General features: G+C 49.2%; 1 protein-coding gene across 1 annotated transcript in view; it reads right to left on the minus strand.

Annotated features, from left to right (window-relative positions):
* Nucleotides 1–19385, minus strand: part of NEGR1 (neuronal growth regulator 1) — a 334002-nt gene that overhangs the window by 179153 nt on the left and 135464 nt on the right. Inside the window, exon 2 of the mRNA XM_064147507.1 lies at nucleotides 483–715. Coding sequence (XP_064003577.1) covers nucleotides 483–715 — 233 coding nt within the window. The remainder of the gene's footprint in view (nucleotides 1–482; nucleotides 716–19385) is intronic.

The raw sequence follows: 19385 nt of genomic DNA on the forward strand, positions 1-19385 counted from the left end.
GGAAGGAAGGAAGGAAGGAAGGAAGGAAGGAAGGAAGGAAAGGAGGAAGGAAGGAAGGAAGGAAGGAAGGAAGGAAGGAAGGAAGGAAGGAAGGAAGGGAGGGAAGGAGGAAGGAAGGAAGGAAGGAAGGAAGGAAGGAAGGAAAGGAGGGAGGAAGGGAGGGAGGGAGGAAGGAAGGAAGGAAGGAAGGAAGGAAGGAAGGAAGGAAGGAAGGAAGGAAGGAAGGAAGGAAGGAAGGAAGGAAGGAAGGAAGGAAGGAAGGAAAGGAGGGGGCTAGGGACAAAGGAAGGAAGGGAGGAAGGGAGGGAGGGGGCTAGGAAGGAAGGAAGGAAGGGAAGGAGGGGGCTAGGGACAAAGGAAGGAAAGGAGGGAGGGAGGAAGGAAGGAAGGAAGGAAAGCTTCACATATGTTTAGCTAATATTTCCTGTGTATTAACCCAGATTTCCCCTGTGCCCCCCAGTGCCAGCAGTCTGGCCACATACCTTGCACTGTTAGGTGCACCTGCATGGTTCGAGGGGTGTGTGAGGTTTGCACAGAGCAAGTGTAGGGTCCATCATCTGTCACGTCCACGTCCTGGATCTGCAGGCTGTATTCTCTCCTGTTGGCTGTTGCGATGGACACGCGGGGATCCACTGACCACTTGTCGCTTCCAGCAAAGATAATGCTCGACCTGTTCAGCCAGGCACCTTTGGAAGCTCCATCCTCCAAGTAACACCTGGGAAAGGAGGTGAAGCCATCAGCCAAGGGATGGAGGAGCTTTTCAACACCAGTTACTTCCTATTGATTCTTAGATCAAATACAGCAGGAATCACGGAGTTGCAGAATGCAATGGGTTGGAAGGCACCCTCAGAGGTCATCTGTCCAACCTCCTGCTGTCAGCAGGGACACCTCCAACTAGAGCAGGCTTCTCAGGGCCCCATCAGGTTTGACCCAGGAGTGGAGTCTCAACCACATCTCTGGGTAACTTGTTCCAGTATCTCACACCCTCATTGTGAAGAACTTCCTTCCTCCTGATTTCCAACCTAAATCTCCTCTGCTCCAGTTTCAAATCATTTCTCTTCACTCTATCTTCTAAGCAACCCCTCTCAAGCCTTCCTGTAGATCCTCTCCAGATACTGAAATGCTGTTCTAAGGTCTCCCTGGATCCTTCTTTTCTCCAGGTTGAATAGCCCAAACTCTCTCAGCCTGTTGTCAAAGGAGAGGTGCTCCAGCCCTCTGATCATCTTTTTGGCCTCTGGACCTGCTTTAGCAGGTCCAAGTCTCTCCTATTTTGGGATCCCTAGAGCTGGAAACAGCACCCTTGGTGAGGTTTGACCAGAGTAGAGTGGCAAAATCACCTCTCTCCACCTGCTGGCCACTCTGATTCTGATAAGCCCAGGAAGCAATTGAATTTCTGGCCTGCAAGTGGCCATTCCTGGCTCATGTCCAGCTTGTCATCCACCAGCACCTCCATGTCCTGCTCTCAACCTCATCATGCCCCAGCCTGAATTAAAGATTGCCCCAACCCAGGTGCATGACCTTGCACTTCACCTGATTGAACCTATGGTGTTCTCCTTACCTGACTTCTCCAGCCCACTGAGGGCCCTCTGGAATATCTTAGCCTTAGTCCCCCAGACTTCAGTAATTTCTTAACTCATAACTCATCACCAAAACAAAAGCTTATCTTATAAGAAGGTAATAAACAGAAATAAGTGACAATGCCCTTCTCTAGACCTATTCCAGCACCCCAATGTAATTATTGGACTGAAGATGTATTTATCACAGTGAGTATTATAGAATCATAGAATGGTTTAGGTTGGAAGGGACCTCAAAGCTCAGCCAGTTTCAACCCTCCACCACAGGCAGGGGCACCTCTCACTAGAACAGGTTGCTCAAGGTCTTATGCAACCTGCCCTTGAACGCCTCCAGGGAGGTTGTGGATCACAGAATCACAGAATGTGATCAAAGATCACATTCTGTGATTCTGTGATCCACAACCTCCCTGGGCAGCCTGTGCCAGTGTCTCACCACCCTCACTGCAAACAACTTCTTCCTAACATCCAGTTTCAATCTCCCCTCTACCACTTCAAACCCATTCCTCCTCATCCTGTCACTACAAGACCTTGTCAATAGTCCCTCCCCAGCCCTCCTGGAGCCCCCTTCAGATACTGGAAGGCCACTCCAAGGTCTCCTCGAAGCCTTCTCTTCTCCAGGCTGAACCTTGTTCTGGTTTGTTCTTTTCTTTTCTTGCTGTTTTGTTTTAGGTTTGTAAAAAGTACAGCTGGAGAATGAAAAAAACATAGGTCTGAGAGGTGGTTGACAGCATTTCTAGACAATATCTTGGGGGCTTGTACGTGAGAACCAGAGATTGTGATGGAATTCTGGGTTGCACGCACCACAAGGTGTCTGAAACCAATCAGCCGAGAAGCACAAAGAACAAGGTGTATGTTGCAAAATCTAATTTGTAGCCTGTTTCCCCATCTGCAGAACCAAAACCCAGCTGGAGTATTAAAGGTCACTGTTAATTGAAAATCCTTTCTCTAGATAAGCAGCCACGAGAAACAAACCACTGAGGCAGGCAGAAGCAGCAGCTCTGCTCAGGCGATGAAGAGCTGCGATGTGCTGCTCCTGTCAGGATCCTGCAGCGTGGACTTGGAAATGTCCATCATTTCTCTCCCAGAATCCCCAGCATGGTGGAGGTCAGACCACTGGAACAGGCTTCCCAGGGGAGCTGTGGAGTCTCCCCCTCTAGAGATATTAGGACAAGGAGCTACGGATGGAAGCAACAGCACAGGAGGTTCCACCTCAACACAAGGGGGAACTGCTTGACTGGAAGGGTCCCAGAGCACTGGCACAGGTTCCCCAGAGAGGTTGTGGAGTCTCCTTCTGTGGAGCCTCTCAAGGCCTGTCTGGATGTGTTCCTGTGTGACCTGAGCTAGATTGTGTGGTCCTGCTGTGGCAGGGCGGTTGGACTCACTGATCTCTTTGTGTCCCTTCCAACCGCTGACATTCTGTGTGCCTGTGATATTCAAGACCCACCTGGATGTGTTCCTGTGTGATCTGGTGTAGGAGATCATGCTCTGGCAGGGAGGTTGGATTGGATGACCTTTGGAGGTCCCTTCCAGCCCCTGTGATTCTGTGATTCTGTGGTCATCCAGTCGAACACCCTTGCTGAAGCAGGGGCACCCACAGCAGCTTGCCCAGCAGCACAATTCCCAGCTGGGTTTGGAAGGTCTCCAGAAAAGGAGACTCCACAGCCTCTCTGAGCAGCCTGCTCCAGGGCTCCAGCACCCTCACACCAAAGAAGCTGCTCCTCCTGTTCAGGTGGAACCTCCTGGGTTCCAGTTTGTGCTTGGTGCCCCTTATCCTGTCCCTGGGCACCACTGAGAAGAGTCTGGCTTCATCCTTATGTCCCCTACCCTTCAGTTCTTGCTGAGTGTTGAGAAGAGTTCTATCCCTTGCTCCCTGGGAGAACATTCCAGCCCTCACTTGTCTCTAACCTTCTTCTAGGGAGTTATAAAGAACCAGAAAGTCTCCCCTCAGCCTCCTATACTCTAAGTTAAATAATAACATAAAGAAAACCAGTAAGCAGCAGAAGAGCACAGGACTGTGTGGTCTATGAGAGCACAGGAAGAATACAAACACTGGAGATATTTCAAGTACCACAGACAAGGAAATTTTTATCATAGTTTGATAGGACAGATGCAAATGGCCTCAAGTTACCCCAGGGCAGGTTTAGGCTGGATATGAGGAACAATTCCTTCCCCAGCAGGGCTGTCATTGCCTGGCTCAGGCTGCCCAGGGCAGTGATGGAGTCCCCACCCCTGAAGGGGTTTCAAAGCTCTGGAGATGTGGTGCTGACAGCCGTGGTTTAGTGGTGATCTGGCAGTGCTGGGTTAACAGTAGGACAAAGTTATCTTCAAGGTGTTTTCCAAGCAGAATGAGTGTCTGATTCTGTGAAAAAAAAGAGAACTAGAGGCAGGAGATGAGATCTGAGCAAAAGGAAATGGTGGTATCTTGTCTCCCTCTCTGGAGATATTCAAAGCCCCCCTGGATGTGTTCCTGTGGGATCTGGTCTAGGAGATCCTGCTCTGGCAGGGGGGTTGGACTCTATGAGCTTTCAAGGTCCCTTCCAGCCCCTGGCATTCTGTGATTCTGTGAATGTGAAAACTAGGCTGGGATAAAGGAGGAATATTCCAGGAAGAACAGCCAACAAGAAGAACCCTTCTTGATGTCTGAGAAGTGAGAAGATGGAAGAACAGAAAGCACACAAAAGGAAATTTACTTCTCTTATAGCAGTGAGACATTGAAGCAGTTAATCAGGCAGGCTGTGGATGACCCCAGCTTGGACGTGTCCAATGCCAGGTTTCAGTCTGGTCTATTGGAAGGTGTCCCTGCCCATGGTAGGTGTTTGGAACTAGATGAACTTTAAGTTCCCTTCCCAAGAAAGTCAATGGCATCCTGGCCTGCATCAGGAACAGTGTGGTCAGCAGGACTAGGACAGCCCTTCTGCCCCTGTGCTCAGCACTGGTCAGACCACACCTTGAGTCCTGTGTCTGGTTTTGGGCCCCTCAATTTAAGAAAGATGTTGAGGTGCTGGAAAGGGGCTGGAGCACAGCCCTGTGAGGAGAGGCTGAGGGAGCTGGGGGTGTGCAGCCTGCAGAAGAGGAGGCTCAGGGCAGACCTCATTGCTGTCTACAACTACCTGAAGGTAGGCTGTAGCCAGGTGGGGTTGGGCTCTTCTCCCAGGCAATCAGCAACAGAACAAGGGGACACAGTCTCAAGCTGCACCAGGGCAGGTTCAGGCTGGGCATTACAAAGAAGTTCTTCACAACAAGAGTGATTGGCATTGGAATAGGCTGCCTAGGGAGGTGGTGGAGTCTCCATCCCTGGAGGTGTTTAAGAGGAGGCTGCACGAGGCACTCAGTGCCACAGTTTAGTTAATTAGAAGGTGTTAGAATCATAGAATCATCCAGGTTGGAAGAGACCTCCAAGCTCATCCAGCCCAACCTAGCACCCAGCCCTAGCCAATCAGCCAGACCATGACACTAAGTGCCCCATCCAGTCTTTCCTTGAAACCCCCCAGGCATGGTGACTCCACCACCTCCCTGGGCAGCCCATTCCAATGCCAATCACTCCATGTAGATCTTCTTCATATTTAGGTGACAGGCTGGACTCAATGATCCTGCAGGACCTTTCCAAGCTGATTCATTCTGTGGTTCTGTGATCCCAGCATTCTATCAGTCTGTGAACAACGAAGACCCAAGCTCATCTGGACTGAGACTGAGAATATTTCACCAGTGCTCAAAACCTAAGTGAACATTGCACTCTGGTTCTGACTATAGAATGTGACATCCAGAATGGAGGAAAAAGGTAGAGCAGTTCCTGGAGCTAAGGGCAGAGAAAGACCTCAACAGAGCCACGTTTGAGGACATAGCAGTGTGAATCCAGGAGTTTCCATTGAAAGGATGCTGTGATGTGAATGGGCATCAGAAATGTGGTACCAGAAACGTGGGGATGGAAGCAAGTAACTCTGAGGCCAACCACCTTGCCCACAGATGAATTTAAGTCCTGGTTTAGTGGAGGGCATCCCTCCCCACGGCAGGGAGGGTTGGAACTAGGTGATCATTAAGGTCCCTCCCAACCCAAACCTTGCTATGAATCTTAGAATCTATGAGCTTTAGAGGTTGAAGGAAGGTAACACAATGTGGAACTGACTAATGGGGCATTTTTCAGGTTTTTTTAGATGAAGGAAAGCCAAGAGAAGAAGAGAACACAGCAGATCTCATCTCTTTGATAAAACATTAAAATAACCCAACTTTGGAACCTGTTGGGTGGGGGAAATGATGATTTCATGGCTTGAGCACGCAGTGGCATTGTCTAAGGGGGGATGTGTGTGTGTGTGGAAATGACATCTCTTTTAGGAGGAAGAAGCTAGCAGCATCAGGCTGAAATTCTGCAGAAATGGATCATGAAGATAAATGTTCATTTAATTAACGATCTCAGGATGAGATCTGAAAGAGTTCTGAGAGAAGCTGAGGATGAGAAAGGATTAAAAAAGGGGGTTTATGTAGCAGAGAATTGGGATGTCGTGGGGAAGCAGCACTTTGAGGAGGGCAAGCACAGCTGAGCTCTGTGCAGCCCTGCAGGAGCAGTTTCGAGGGGTTGGGTTCCTTTCTGGTCTCCTTTTGGAGAAGGCAAGGAGCCACTTTCAAAGTCTTCTGGACATTTTCAAACTGATTCTAATGAACAGAAGACTGGGGAGAAGCAGAGATACCACTGATTTACTGATGTTTCTCAACAAAGTGTTTCTTTCCTACTGGTATTTCTGTACCAGCTGGAGACAGGCAGTGATAAATGAGTGTTTTTGGAGGTGGCCTGTGGTGTCAGTGAACATTTACTTTCTCACTTCACTCCCTCGGTGTTTGTAGACACACATGACAGGCAAAAACATTAGCACAGAAGGAAGGGGCCTCTGGAGAACATCCAGTCCAACCCCCTGCTAAAGCAGGGGCACCCACAGCAGCTTGACCGGGATCAAAATGGGCAGCTGGGTTTGGAAGCTCTCCAAAGAAAGAGGCTCCACAACCTCCCTGGGCAGCCTGCTCTACTGCTTCAGCACCCTCACAACAAACAAGTTTCTCCTCCTGTTCAGATGGAACCTCCTGGGTTCCACTTTGTACACATTGCCACTTGCCCTGTCACTGGGCACCACTGAGAGGAGTCTGCCCTCATCCTCTTGAACCCCACAGTTCCTTTAGCTCTTGCTGAGCATTACTCAGATCCCTTCTGGGGCTGCTCTCCTGCAGGCTCAACAGCCCCAGGGCTCTCAGTCTTTCCTCCTCACAGAGATGCTCCAGGAACCTCAGCACCTTTGGAGTCTTTACAGGACTTTCTCCTGTAATTCTTTGTTTCTGTTGAACTGGGAAGCCCAGAACTGCACCCAGTCCTCCAGCTAGGGCAGAGGAGAGGGAGAGAGAGTAGGGTAGGGTAGAGGTAAAGTGGAGAAGAGTAGAGCAGAGAGGAGCGATGGGAAGTAAACTAGGGTGGAGTTGAGTAGGGTAGAGCAGAGTAGAGTAGGGTATGGTTGAGTAGAGTGGAGTAGTAGTAGAGGGCACTGTGGCTTCTTCCCACAAAGGAGGAAAACAACCTCCACCTCACTCAGCACACAAAATGAGCCTCAAACTCCCTGCTGCCTGTGCAGTTGTGAGCATAAAAAATTAGCATTCTTTAAGTTAAAGCAAAAGTAGACATTTTGGATTATTCATTAAAGAAAAATTGAGTTCTGCTGTCCCTGCCAATGCTAGGGGGGGCTGGAACTAAATGAGCTTTAAGTTCCTTTCCAACCCAAACCACTCTACGATTCTCTGAAACACAAAGCCTCAGGGACCCCAGGCTGGGAAGGGCAGGGCTGGGGAAGGCCATCACAGGATGTCCAATGCATCCTGGCAGTCTCCTCATGACACCTACCAAAAACCCCTCAAATATTCCCCCCCAAACGCCTCACATAAAGACAGCCCTTTTGCTGTTGGGGTTTTCCTGCTGTGGGAAGGAGGAGGTACAGCAGAGCAGAAGGGAACAAGAAGACCTCTTGCTGTTCTCCTTGAAATGCACTTAAAAAATCTCTCCCTAAAATAAAGAAGGCATTTCACTTTATTAATTCCTAGGTGCATGGGTACCAAAGCTGGAGACGAAAACCTTAAATCAATTTTCTTTTCTTTCCTTCTAATTAAGAACAAGTCTGCAGAGCACAATCACCACAGAAAAGCTGAATCCCAAGGACTAAAAATGGAGCAGATGTTTGCATGCTGGGAGAGATTTTTTTTTTCAAGTCAGATGAAAAAATTAGCCCCAAAATGTGGCTGCAGAACTGTGACGAGGGGAGAAGCTCTCAGCTGTGCTCAGAGCCTGACAAAGCTTCTTCTGTTCTGCAGCACACCAAATCAAGATGATGCTCCAGGTAAGGATCTTTGAAAACAGGGTGAAGGTTTGAGAGGCTAACATCCCATCAGTCTGCACTGATGTTCAGACACATGGACGGGCTGGAGAGCTGTGGGAGAAGAACTTCTTAAAGCTCAACATGAGCTTTGTAGGACATTTGTCCAACACGAGCAAATGTAGGAGCCTGTCCCTGGGGAGGAATAACAGCAGTATCTTGGGTGATGAAAAGCTCAAAGTGAGCCAGCAGAGTGAGTGCAGCCCGGACAGCAACCCTGTGTGTTGGGCTGCAGCAGGAGCAGTGTGGGCAGCAGGGCAAGGGAGGGGATTCTGCCCCTTTGCTCTGCTCTCCTGAGACCTCACCTGGAGTCTTGTGTGCAGTTCTGGAGCCCTCGGCACAAGAAGGACATGGAAGTGTTGGAGCCAGTCCAGAGGAGGCCACCAAGATGCTCAGAGGTCTGCAGCAGCTCTGCTGTGAGGACAGGCTGAGAGAGTTGGGGCTGTATAGTCTGGAGAAGAGAAGACTTTGAGAAGACCTTGGAGTGGCCTTCCAGTATGTGAAAGGGACTACAGAAAGGCTGGAGAGGGACTATTGACAAGGTCTTGTAATGACAGGATGAGGAGAGAGGAGATTGAAACTGGCAGAGAGGAGATTGAAACTGGCTGTTAGGAACAAATTCTTTGCAGTGAGGGTGGTGAGACACTGGCACAGGTTGCCCAGGGAGGTTGTGGCTGCTCCCTCCCTGGAGGTGTTCAAGGCCAGGTTGGATGAAGCCTTGAGTGACCTGTTCCAGTGAGAGGTGTCCCTACCTGTGGCAAGGAGGTGGAACTCTATGATCTTTGAGGTCCCTGCCAACCTAAACTACTCTATGGTTCTATGATTCTACATGGACAGAATAGCAGGGAAATCATTCATTGAGGAGAAGACATCCAGTAGCAACTCCAAATATTAGTGGCCTTCCCTTCTTCTGATTTTGGTCCTTTCTTTTTTTTGCACTCACTGCAGCATTTTCTGCAATGTAATATATTAAAAGGGAAAAAAAAAAGTCTACACAGAGCACCAATTATTTTTAGAAGTTATTAATAACCCTGCAGCACAATTAAAGAAATCATAACAACCATTAAATAAAAAGTGACTTTTACTCCTCTTTTACCTTTTTTCCCAGCTTGGATTTTAAAATATTGATTAAACTATGGCTGAACTCAGAAGATAATTACTCTATTTTTAAACCCCAAAGATTTGGGGAAAGAAAAACAACAAGAAGAAAAATAATTTTAAAAAAAAAGAACAATTTGGTTTTTAACTGATGATTGTAATCAGAAATTCTCTCCTCCACAAGCATAAAAAATAGATTTTCCTGTTGGCTGTCATAGAGGGCTGAAGGGATTTTATTATTCTCCCAACTGTTATTAATGGGAATGAGCTTCTCTAATTTGTAAGTACAGAAAAATATGGTCTCACCAAGAGTCCTCCAAGTTTTTAATCCTTTCTTTTTTTTTTTTTTTTTTTGGTGCTACCTCCTACTTTCCAAGCTCTTCAGTCTATCATTTCCCCATAATTAAAACATAGACCTATTAATCTTGGTGAAAACAGTTCCTCTCCCTTGCTTAATTAAAACCGCTCATGGTGGATCTCCACCAGAGCTTTTGTAGCACAGCCAAGGTTGGGGCTCCTACTTTGCTGTCCTTGAAACCATCTGCAGGGGCTTACACACAAACCTTCCCATCTTCCAGGGATGGATGGTTGACATGTCCATCTCCACAAAGCCTTCCCTAAGTGGAGCTGGGGCATGAGCACAGAATCAGAGAAACAGGCAGGGTGGCAAAGCTCCTCAGCATCACCAAGTCCATCCTACAACCCTACTCTACAAGAGTCACCTTAAACCATAGTCCTGAGCACCACATCCAAACCACCCTGAAACACATCCAGGCTGGGGGACTCCACCACCTCCCTGGGCAGCTCATTCCACTCCCTGACCACTCTCTCCCTGAAAAAAAATTTTCCCTAAATGCCCAACCTAAACCTCCCCACCCTTAGCTTGAGGCCATTCCCCCTTGTTCTGTCTCCAATCAGCTGTGAGAAGAGCCCAGCAGCAGCATCTCCACAATGTTTCTTTGGATAGTTGTACATAGCAATGAGGTCTCCTCTTCCCCACACTAACCATCCCCAGCTCCCTCAGTCTCACCTCATAAGATTTCTTCTCCAGGCCCTTCCCCAGCTTTGTTGCCCTCCTCTGGACCTGCTCCAGCACCTCCACATCTCTCTTGTATTGTGGTGCCCAAAACTGAGCACAACACTCGAGTTGTGGCCTCACCAGAGCAGAGTCCAAGGGGACAATCACCTCCCTGCTCCTGCTGGCCACAGCATTTTTAATCCCAGCCAGGATGCCATTGGCCTTGGCCACCTGCTGGCTCCTATTCAGCTGCCTGGGCACACTGCTGGCTCATATTCAACTCCCGTCTATTACAGCCCCCAGATCCCCTTCTGCCAAGTAGCTCTTCAGCCACACTGCCCCAAGCCTGTAGCATTACCTAGTGGTCATAGAGGTGTTGGATAGAAGTTTGGATGAAGATACACCTCCAAGGAGATTAGGATGAATTTCTTTACAATGAGACAGGAACAGGTTGCTCAGGGCAGTTGTGGATGCCCCTTCCCAGGAGGTTGTTCAATGTCAGGTTGGATGGGGACTTAAGCAACCTGATCTAGCAGAAGATACCCTGCCCATGGCAGGGGGGGTTGGAATTAATGATCTTTAAGGCCTCTTCCAACATAAACCATTCTATGTATCTATGACTCTTAGAGGTCTTTTCCAAGCTTAATGATCCTATGGATCTACAGAAGGCTGGACTCAATGATTTTGGAGGTCTTGACCAACCAAAACAGTTCTATGATTCTATAACATTAGGAAAAAAAACCTTCACAGAAAGGGTTCCCTGGCACTGAATCAGGCTGCCTAGGGAGGTGCTAAAGTCACTTGGAGGTGTTTGAAAGATGTGGTGCTGAGGGACATGGTTCAGTGGCAGTGGCTTAGGAGCACTGTTTTAGGTGAGCAGTTGGACTCGATGATCTCAAAAGTCTCCTGCAACCTCAACAATTCTTTGGTTCAATCCACTTAACACTTAGAATGAGAGCACTCTTCCTTCAGGTAAGACCTAAAGCTCCTGTTATCCTCACCTCTTGTGCAGCTTATCCAGATGGGAAAGCTAAAGTTCCAGACCCCCTGGTACAAGAGGGATATGGATGTGCTGGAAGGTGTCCAGACAAGGGCCACAAGGATGATCAGAGGGCTGGAGCACCTCTGCTCTGAGGAGAGACTGAGGGAGTTGGGGCTGTTCAGTCTGGAGAGGAGAAGGCTCCCAGGTGATCTTATTGTGGCATTTCAGAATCTGAAGGGGACCTACAAGAAAGCTGGGGAGGGAGTTTTTAGGCTCTCAGGTAGTGCTAGGACTGGGGGGAATGGAACAAAGCTAGAAATGGGGAGAATCAGACTGGATGTTAGGAAGAAGTTGTTCAGCATGAGGGTGGTGAGAGCCTGGAAGGGGTTGCCCAGGTTGGTGGTGGAAGCCTCATCCCTGGAGGTGTTTAAGGCCAGGCTGGATGAGGCTCCAGACAGCCTGATGTAGTGTGAGGTGTCCCTGGCCATGGCAGGGAGGCTGGAACTGTATGATCCTTGTGATCCCTTCCAACCCTGATTGGTTCTAAGTTTCCATAAGTAGCTTATATCTTATAAATGCATAGCTAAATTCAACCCATCCAAAAACCTGAATGCCATCCCTATGGGCCTCCAGTTAGTGCTCTCACCTCAATGATTTCTATTCTCCTACCTCCTCAAGTAAGACCATGAAAGTGAGCAAGAAAAACATATAGAATCATAGAGTTGTTTTGCTTGGGCAACAGCTTTAAGATCATCAAGTCCAACCATGGCCACTAAACTATGTCTCTAAGTGCCTTGTCCACATATTTATTGAACACCTCCAACAACAGTGACTTCACCACCTCTCTGGGCAGCCTGTTCCAATGCCTGACCACTCTTGCAGGAAAGAAACTGCTCCTCATGCTCAACCTGATATTCCTCTGGTGCAATTTCGGGTCCCTTCCTCCCTCAGATCCCTCAGATTCATTAGGTTGCATTAGGTTGGAAGTGACCTTCTAAGTTCATCTGGTCCAACCCCTAAGAACAATCTCAGGAACTCTCTCACTTTTCTCCACTGTCTGAGGCATCATTTCAAAGCATGTGCCTTGTGATTTTTTCTGACTTTACATAACTGGTGCTTTGGGTGCTGGAGGAGCCAAGAGAAACCCCCAGCAGGGATGACAACCTCCTCTTCCCACCACCCTGCAGTGGATGAGTGTTCACCAGAGCAGATGTGAAGTACTTAATGTTGTTGCTTACTGCAGCATCTTCCTTTTCCCAGGGAGATTGGTTTTGGCATTGAGTTATAGCTGCTTTGCTTGGAGCACAGGGAAACTCTGGAAAAAAACAGTGTTTTCTAGGACTTCTCTGCTTCACAGGAGATTGGCTTGAAGCTAAGCAGCCAGTGAGGAGAGAAACAAGTGGGTCAGAGTTCAGGCTAGAAAAAATACCCAGAAGCTCAGAACATGGAATGATGTGCCCAAGCTCTGAGTCAGAAAATCACACCAGAAATGTGCTAAGAACACTGACAAAGTCACAAAAGCATGGGATCACAGGATGTTAGGGGTTGGAGGGGACCCAAAGAGATCATCAAGTCCAACCCCCTGCCACAGCAGAACCATGCAATCTAGCTCAGGCCACACAGGAACACATCCAGACAGGCCTTGAAAGGCTCCACAGAAGGAGACTCCACAACCTCTCTGGGCAGCCTGTGCCAGTGCTCTGGGACCCTTCCAGTCAAGAAGTTCCCCCTTGTGTTGAGGTGGAACCTCCTGTGCTGCAGCTTCCATCCATTGCTCCTTGTCCTATCCCAGGGAGCAAGTGAGCAGAGCCTGTCCCCCCTCTCCCGACCCCCAACCCTCAGATATTGATAAACATTGATTAAATCCCCTCTCAGCCTTCTCTTCTCCAGACTAAACAGCCCCAGGTCCCTCAGCCTCTCTTCATCAGGCAGTGCTCCAGTCCCCTCATCATCTTCATATCCCTCCACTGGACCTCCTCCAGCAGATCCCTGTCCCTACTAAACTGGGGAGCCCAAAGCTGAAGGCAGTACTCAAGATGAGGTCTCACCATGGTGGAGTAGAGGGGGAGGAGAACCTCCCTTGGTCTGCTGGACACACTTCTTGGTACACCCCAAGATACTTTTACTAATGATCTGTATGGTACTGTTGACATGCTGGAGGAAAGGGATCCCTCCAGAGGGCCTTGGACTGGCTGGAGAGGTGACAACCTCATTCATTTCAACAAGGTCAACTACAAGACTTGCACCTGGGTCAGAGAAATGCCGAGCACAAATCCAAGCCACAGCCTCAAGTTGTACCAGTGCAGCTTCAGGCTGGATGTTAGGAAGAAGTTCTTCATGGAAAGAGTGCTTGGCATTGGAATGGGCTGCCCGGGGAAATGGTGGAGTCCCCATCCCTGGAGGTGCTTAAGAGGAGGCTGTATGGGGCACTTATTGCCAGGGTCTAGTTAATTAGAAGGCTTAGGTGATAGGTTGGACTCAACGATCCTAGAGGCCTTTTCCAACCTGGTTAATTCTCTGATTCTGAGATCCTGTGACTCAGGCTGAGCAGAGAATGGGGGGAAGGAAGTGGTGAGGGGGACTTAGGATGCTGGTGGATGGATATCTGGACATGAACTGCCACATTGAGCTGCCAGACCAGAACCTGCTTGTGGCCGTTTGAGCTGCTCCTCTAGCTCAGACATGGGGGAGAGATGAACACTCCAGGGATAGGTCACATAAATGGCAACAATAGATAAATTAATATAATTTCGTTGGAGCATCAAGAACTTAATGTCTGGAAGCACAGCTTGTTCTGCCCCTTCTCCCGCTGGCTTCTGCTGCTGCAGCTTCGCCTATCTTCCCCGGCTGCTGTTTTGGCTACTGCTGCTTTGCTGCTTCGCCACCGCTTGACCCCTCCCCCATCTCCCTTAAGGTTATTGTATTGGTTATTTTTTCCTTCTTTCCTTCTCTAGTTATTATCTCTCTTTACATTGTTGTACTTATACTATAAGAAAATACAATTTCATCTTTCCCTGACTTTCAAACAAGTGGGGGGTCTGTTTTCTTCCCAGGGGAGGGATCAGCCCAAACCCGGGACACTGCTCTATCCTGGGCTGATCCCCAGCAACTTGGGCACCAGGTAGAGGAAGGTGATCCTGCTGCTCTGCTCTGCTCTGCTCTGGTGAGACCCCTCCTGCAGTGCTGGGGCCAACTCTGGAGTCCTCAGCACAGCAGAGACATGAACCTGTTGGAATGAGGCCAGAGAAGCCCAGAGCCATGATGAAAGGGCTGGAAGCCCTCTGCTTGGAGGCCAGGCTGGGAGAGTTCCGAGGTTTACAGAATGGTTTGTGTTGGAAGCTCATCCAGTTCCAACCTCCCTGCCATGGGCAGGGACACCTCCCACTAGAACAGGTAGCTCAAGGCCTCATCCAAGCTGGCCTTGAATGCCCCTAGGAAGGGGACATCCACAGCTGCCCTGAGCAACCTGTTCCTGTGTCTCACCACCCTTGATGGAAAGAAATTCCTAATCTGCAGTCTGAATCTCCTCTCTTCCAGCTCAAAGAAAGGCCTGAGATGTTTTTATGGAGCATGCCAACATCAGCTGTTTCCTCCAGAGGGAGCCTCTCCTGTGGTGAATGGGACAGAACTTTGCACAGAGGGTTTCGGGCAACAGCTGAGAACAGAAGAACTGGAAAACAGAGGTGACAAGGGGAGAGAGATGTTTCCAAACATCCTGCAAAGTTTCCAAACCAGACCCCAACCCTTTGCCCTGGAGCAGCCAGAGCAGCCCTAAAGCAGCCAGCCTGGCTCTGCTTGTCCAGGCGGGTCCCTTCTGTGAGCACTCTGAGAAAGAATAGCAGAACCTCAGAGCTGCTGAGGTTGGGAGAGACCTTTAAGATCACCAGGTCCAAAGCTCACAATTCCATCACCACTGCCACCAAACGGTGCCCATCGGCACCACATCCACACAGCTTCTCAATGCCTCTGGGGGTGGTGGGAATCCTGTTGCAGATGGTGCCTCCAGCATAGAATCATAGAATCATAGAATCAACCAGGTTGGAAGAGACCTCCCTGCTCATCCAGTCCAACCTATCACCCAGCCCTATCCAATCAACTAGACCATGGCACTAAGTGCCTCATCCAGTCTTTTCTTGAAGACCCCCAGGGACAGTGCCTCCACCACCTCCCTGGGATGTCCCTGGGCAGCCTGATTCCATGCCTGAGAAGCCTTCCACCTTTCTAAAGTGCTTTCTGCTTGGAGAAGGGCAGCAGCACCCAGCTGAGGTGAGATGAGGCTTCCCTGTGTGAACCTGCACTTTTCCAGCATCAGCTCACCCCAGGTGCTGAGCCACTAGCCCTCTCCTGCCACAGTGAACACCAAACCCACCCTGAGCTGCCTTTCTGACATTTCACCTGGTAAGTGTGGGTTAAAGAAAGGTGGTTCTGAAGGGTTTGCATTTTGATTTCAGCTTCTTCCTCTCTCTTTCTCCTGGTGGAAAGGGACCTGGGGATTCTGGTTGACAGATCACAGACTCACAGGATGTCAGGGGCAGGAAGGGAGTTCAGAAGCTCATCCAGTCCATCCCCCCTACAGAGCAGGATCTCCTAGAGCAGATCTCACAGGAACACATCCAGGGAGGACTGGAATATTTCCAGAGAGGGAGACTCCACAGCCCCCCAGGCAGCCTGTTCCAGTGCTCTGTCACCCTCACAGGGAAAAATTCCTCCTCATGTTTACATGAAACTTCCTATGCCTCAGCTTCCATCCATTGCCCCTTGTCCTGTCACTGGGCATCACCCAGCAGAGCCTGGCTCCAGCCTCCTGCCACTCACCCTGCACATCTTTATAACCACTGATGAGGTCACCTCTCAGTCTCCTCTTCTCCAAGCAGCACAGCCCCAGCTGCCTCAGGCTCTGATCCAAACAGAGCTGATCCATTCCCTTCAGCATCTCTGTGGCTCTGTGCTGGACTCTCTCCAGCAGTTCTATGTCCCTCTTGAACTGAGGTCCCAGTACTGGAAACAGTACTCCAGATGTGGCTTCAGCAGAGCAGAGTAAAGGGGCAGGAGAATCTCTCTCGACCTACTAACCACTGCCCTATTAATCCACCTCAGATGGCTGAAGATGAACCAGTGTGTGGCCAAGAAAGCCAGCAGCATCCTGGCTTGGATCAGCAGTAGTGTGGCCAGCAGGACCAGGGCAGGGATTGTCCCTCTGGACTGGACATTGGTAAATCCACACCCTGAGTGCTGGGTTCACTTCGGGGGCCATAATCTCCAAGAAGGATATTGAGGAGCTGGAGCAGGTCCAGAGGACAGCAAAGCTTGTGAAAGGTCTGGAGAATAGGTTGGCTGAGATGCAGCTGAGGGAACTGTGGTTTAGTCTGGAGAAGAGAAGGCTGAGAGGAGTCTTCCTTGCTCTCCACAACTCATCAAGTCCAACCATTACACGTCATGGTGTCCTCTCCTTGCCCAAGCTGACCAGACATGCCTGAGTTGTTCTACCCAGCATGGGCAGTCAAACAATTCATTTAGCACCATATGGATAGGTTGGACTTGGCGATCCTGAGGGTCTTTTCCAACCTGGATGTTTCTGTGATTCTCCCTAATGACCTCCTTCAAATAAAGATGTTCTCCACAACTACCTCTCTCTGCTCCCTGCCCCTCTCAGCACTCCCTGGCATCACTTTCTAAGCCAGCAGCTCCAAATTGGAGATCTGCAAACTTAGGGAGAAACCAGGGCAATTCATTAAATATTTGCTGATCTCTGGACTTTTCCAAGAGGAGCAGATAACAGCCTGAGCTTTTCATCTGGCACCTTGCCCAAGGTAAATGAGGAGATATGCCACCTGAATTTTCTTTGATGATTAGCATAATTAACCTCCATGCTCTGCTCCCATGCCACTTCCACCACTTTGGAGAAGCAACCTTTAGTTTATTAACCATTAGCAACCTGGTCTAGTGGAAGGTAACCCTGTCCATGGCAGGGGAGGTTGGACTAGATGATCTTTAGGCTGCCTTCCAACACAAGCCAGTCTGTGAGGTGGGTTTTGGTCTATCCTCCATAGTATCAGGTGAGAGATCAAGAGAAAATGGCCTCAGATTTCTCCAGGGGAAGTTTGGGTTGGACATGAAGAACAATTTCCTTGCTGTAAGAGTGGTCAGGCACTGGTACAGGCTCTCCAGGGAAGTGGTGGAGTCACCATCACTGGAGGTGTCAGAGAAATATTGGGACATGGCATTTGGGGACATGGTTTAATGGCCATGGAGGTGTTGGGTTGAGGGTTGGACTTGATGATCTTAGACATCTTTTCCAACCAGAAGAATTCATAGAATCATAGAATGGTTTCGGTTGGAAAAGACCTCAAAGGTAATCCAGCTCCAAACCCCTGCCATAGACAGGGACACTTCCCACTAGAACAAGTTGCTCAAGGCCTCATCCAGCCTGGCCTTGAACACCTCCAGGGAGGTTGTGGATGACAAAATCACAAAATGTAATCTTTGATCTATGGCACAACCTCCCTGGGCAACCTGTGCCAGTGTCTCACCACTCTCACTTAAAGAACTTCTTCCTAACATCCAGTTTCAATCTCCCCTCTGCCAGTTTAAACCCATTCCTCCTCATCCTGCCATTACAACACCTTGTAAAGAACAATTCGACGACACTGTGACTGGTTGCTGCATTGCAAAAAGCTCCTGCTCAGCCTGGAGAAGAGAAGATTTCATGGAGATCTTAGAGCTGCTTTTCAGTACCTGAAGAGTGCCTACAAGAAAGCTGGGGAGGGTTTTGTATTAACAAGGGCTTGCAGGGATAGGATGAGGGGCATGTCTTTGAGATGGGAGAAGGGAGATTTAGGATGGAAATTAGGAAGAAATTCTTTCCAGTGAAGGTGGTGTGACACTGGCACAGGTTGCCCGAGGAGGTTGGGGATGCCCCCTCTGTGGAAGTCTTCAAGGCTAGGCTGGATGAGGCCTTGAACATGTTGGTCTAGGGAAAGGTGTCCCTGCCCATGGCAGAGGTTTGGAAGTGAATGACCTTTTAGATCTCTTCCAGCCAAAACATTTCCATTATGTTGTGAGTCTATGAAAGGTGCAAAATAATAAAGAAAAGAAACCCTGTAGTGAAACACAACTTTACTTTGCTGCACTGGCAATTTCTGCTTTATAATTCCTGGAACTCAGTGTTTCTAGATCATAAATCTTCAGGAATTAATAAATATCAAGTGCAGCAGCCAGCCTCCTTTTTTAATAGTTTGAATAAAATGATTAAACTGGGAGTTACTGGCTGAAAATGAAACCTGGGCTGTTGGAACCAATGATACTGGCTGATATTGCTCCTGAGCCTTTCAAGAGAAAACAGGAGAGTCCAAAGGAGAGCTACAAGGATGATCAAGGGAGGTGAACATCTCTTCTATGGTGTGGCTGGCATGCTGGAGGGCAAGGATGCCATCCAGAAGGACCTTGACAGGCAGGAGAAGTAGGCACAAGCCAACCTCATCAAGTTCAGCAAGACCAAGTGCAAGGTTCTGCAGCTGGCTCAAGGCAATCTCAAGCACCAATATAGACTGGGCAGTGCCTGGCTTGAGACCAGCCCTGAGGAGGGAGACTTGAGAGTGCTAATGGACACAAAGCTCAATCTGAGCTGTCAGTGTGCTCTGGAAGCTCTGGCAACAATGAGAGCCTGAGCTGCAGCAAGAGAAGTGTGGGCAGCAGGGCCAGGGAAGTGATCCTCCCTCTCTACTCATCATTGTTGAGACTCCACCTGCAGTACTGTGTCCAGTTTTGGAGCCCCTGGTACAAGAGGGATATGGAAGTGCTGGAAGGTGTCCAGAGAAGGGCCACAAGAGTGATCAGAGGTCTGGAGCACCTCTGCTCTGAGGAGAGACTGAGGGAGTTGGGGCTGTTCAGTGTGCAGAGGAGAAGGCTCCCAGGTGACCTTATTGTGGCCTTTCGGAATCTGAAGTGAGCTATGAGAAAGTTGGGGAGGGACTTTTTAGGCTCTCAGGTAGTGATAGGACTGGGGGCAATGGAACAAAGCTAGAAATGGGTAGATTCAGACCGGATATTAGGAAGAAGTTCTTCAGCATGAGGGTGGTGAGAGCCTTGAAGGGGTTGCCCAGGGAAGTGATGGAAGCCTCATCCCTGGAGGTGTTTAAGGCCAGGCTGGATGAGGCTCTGGACAGCCTGATCTAGTGTGAGGTGTCCCTGCCCATGGTGGAAGGGTTGTAAATGGATTATCCCTGTGGTCCCTTCCAACCCTGACTGATTCTATGGTTCTATGATTCTATGATCCTATGATTCTATGACAAACTAAGAGAATTGAGCTGTTC

The sequence above is a fragment of the Pogoniulus pusillus genome, chromosome 8 (assembly GCF_015220805.1).
Source record: "Pogoniulus pusillus isolate bPogPus1 chromosome 8, bPogPus1.pri, whole genome shotgun sequence".
Taxonomy (NCBI): domain Eukaryota; kingdom Metazoa; phylum Chordata; class Aves; order Piciformes; family Lybiidae; genus Pogoniulus; species Pogoniulus pusillus.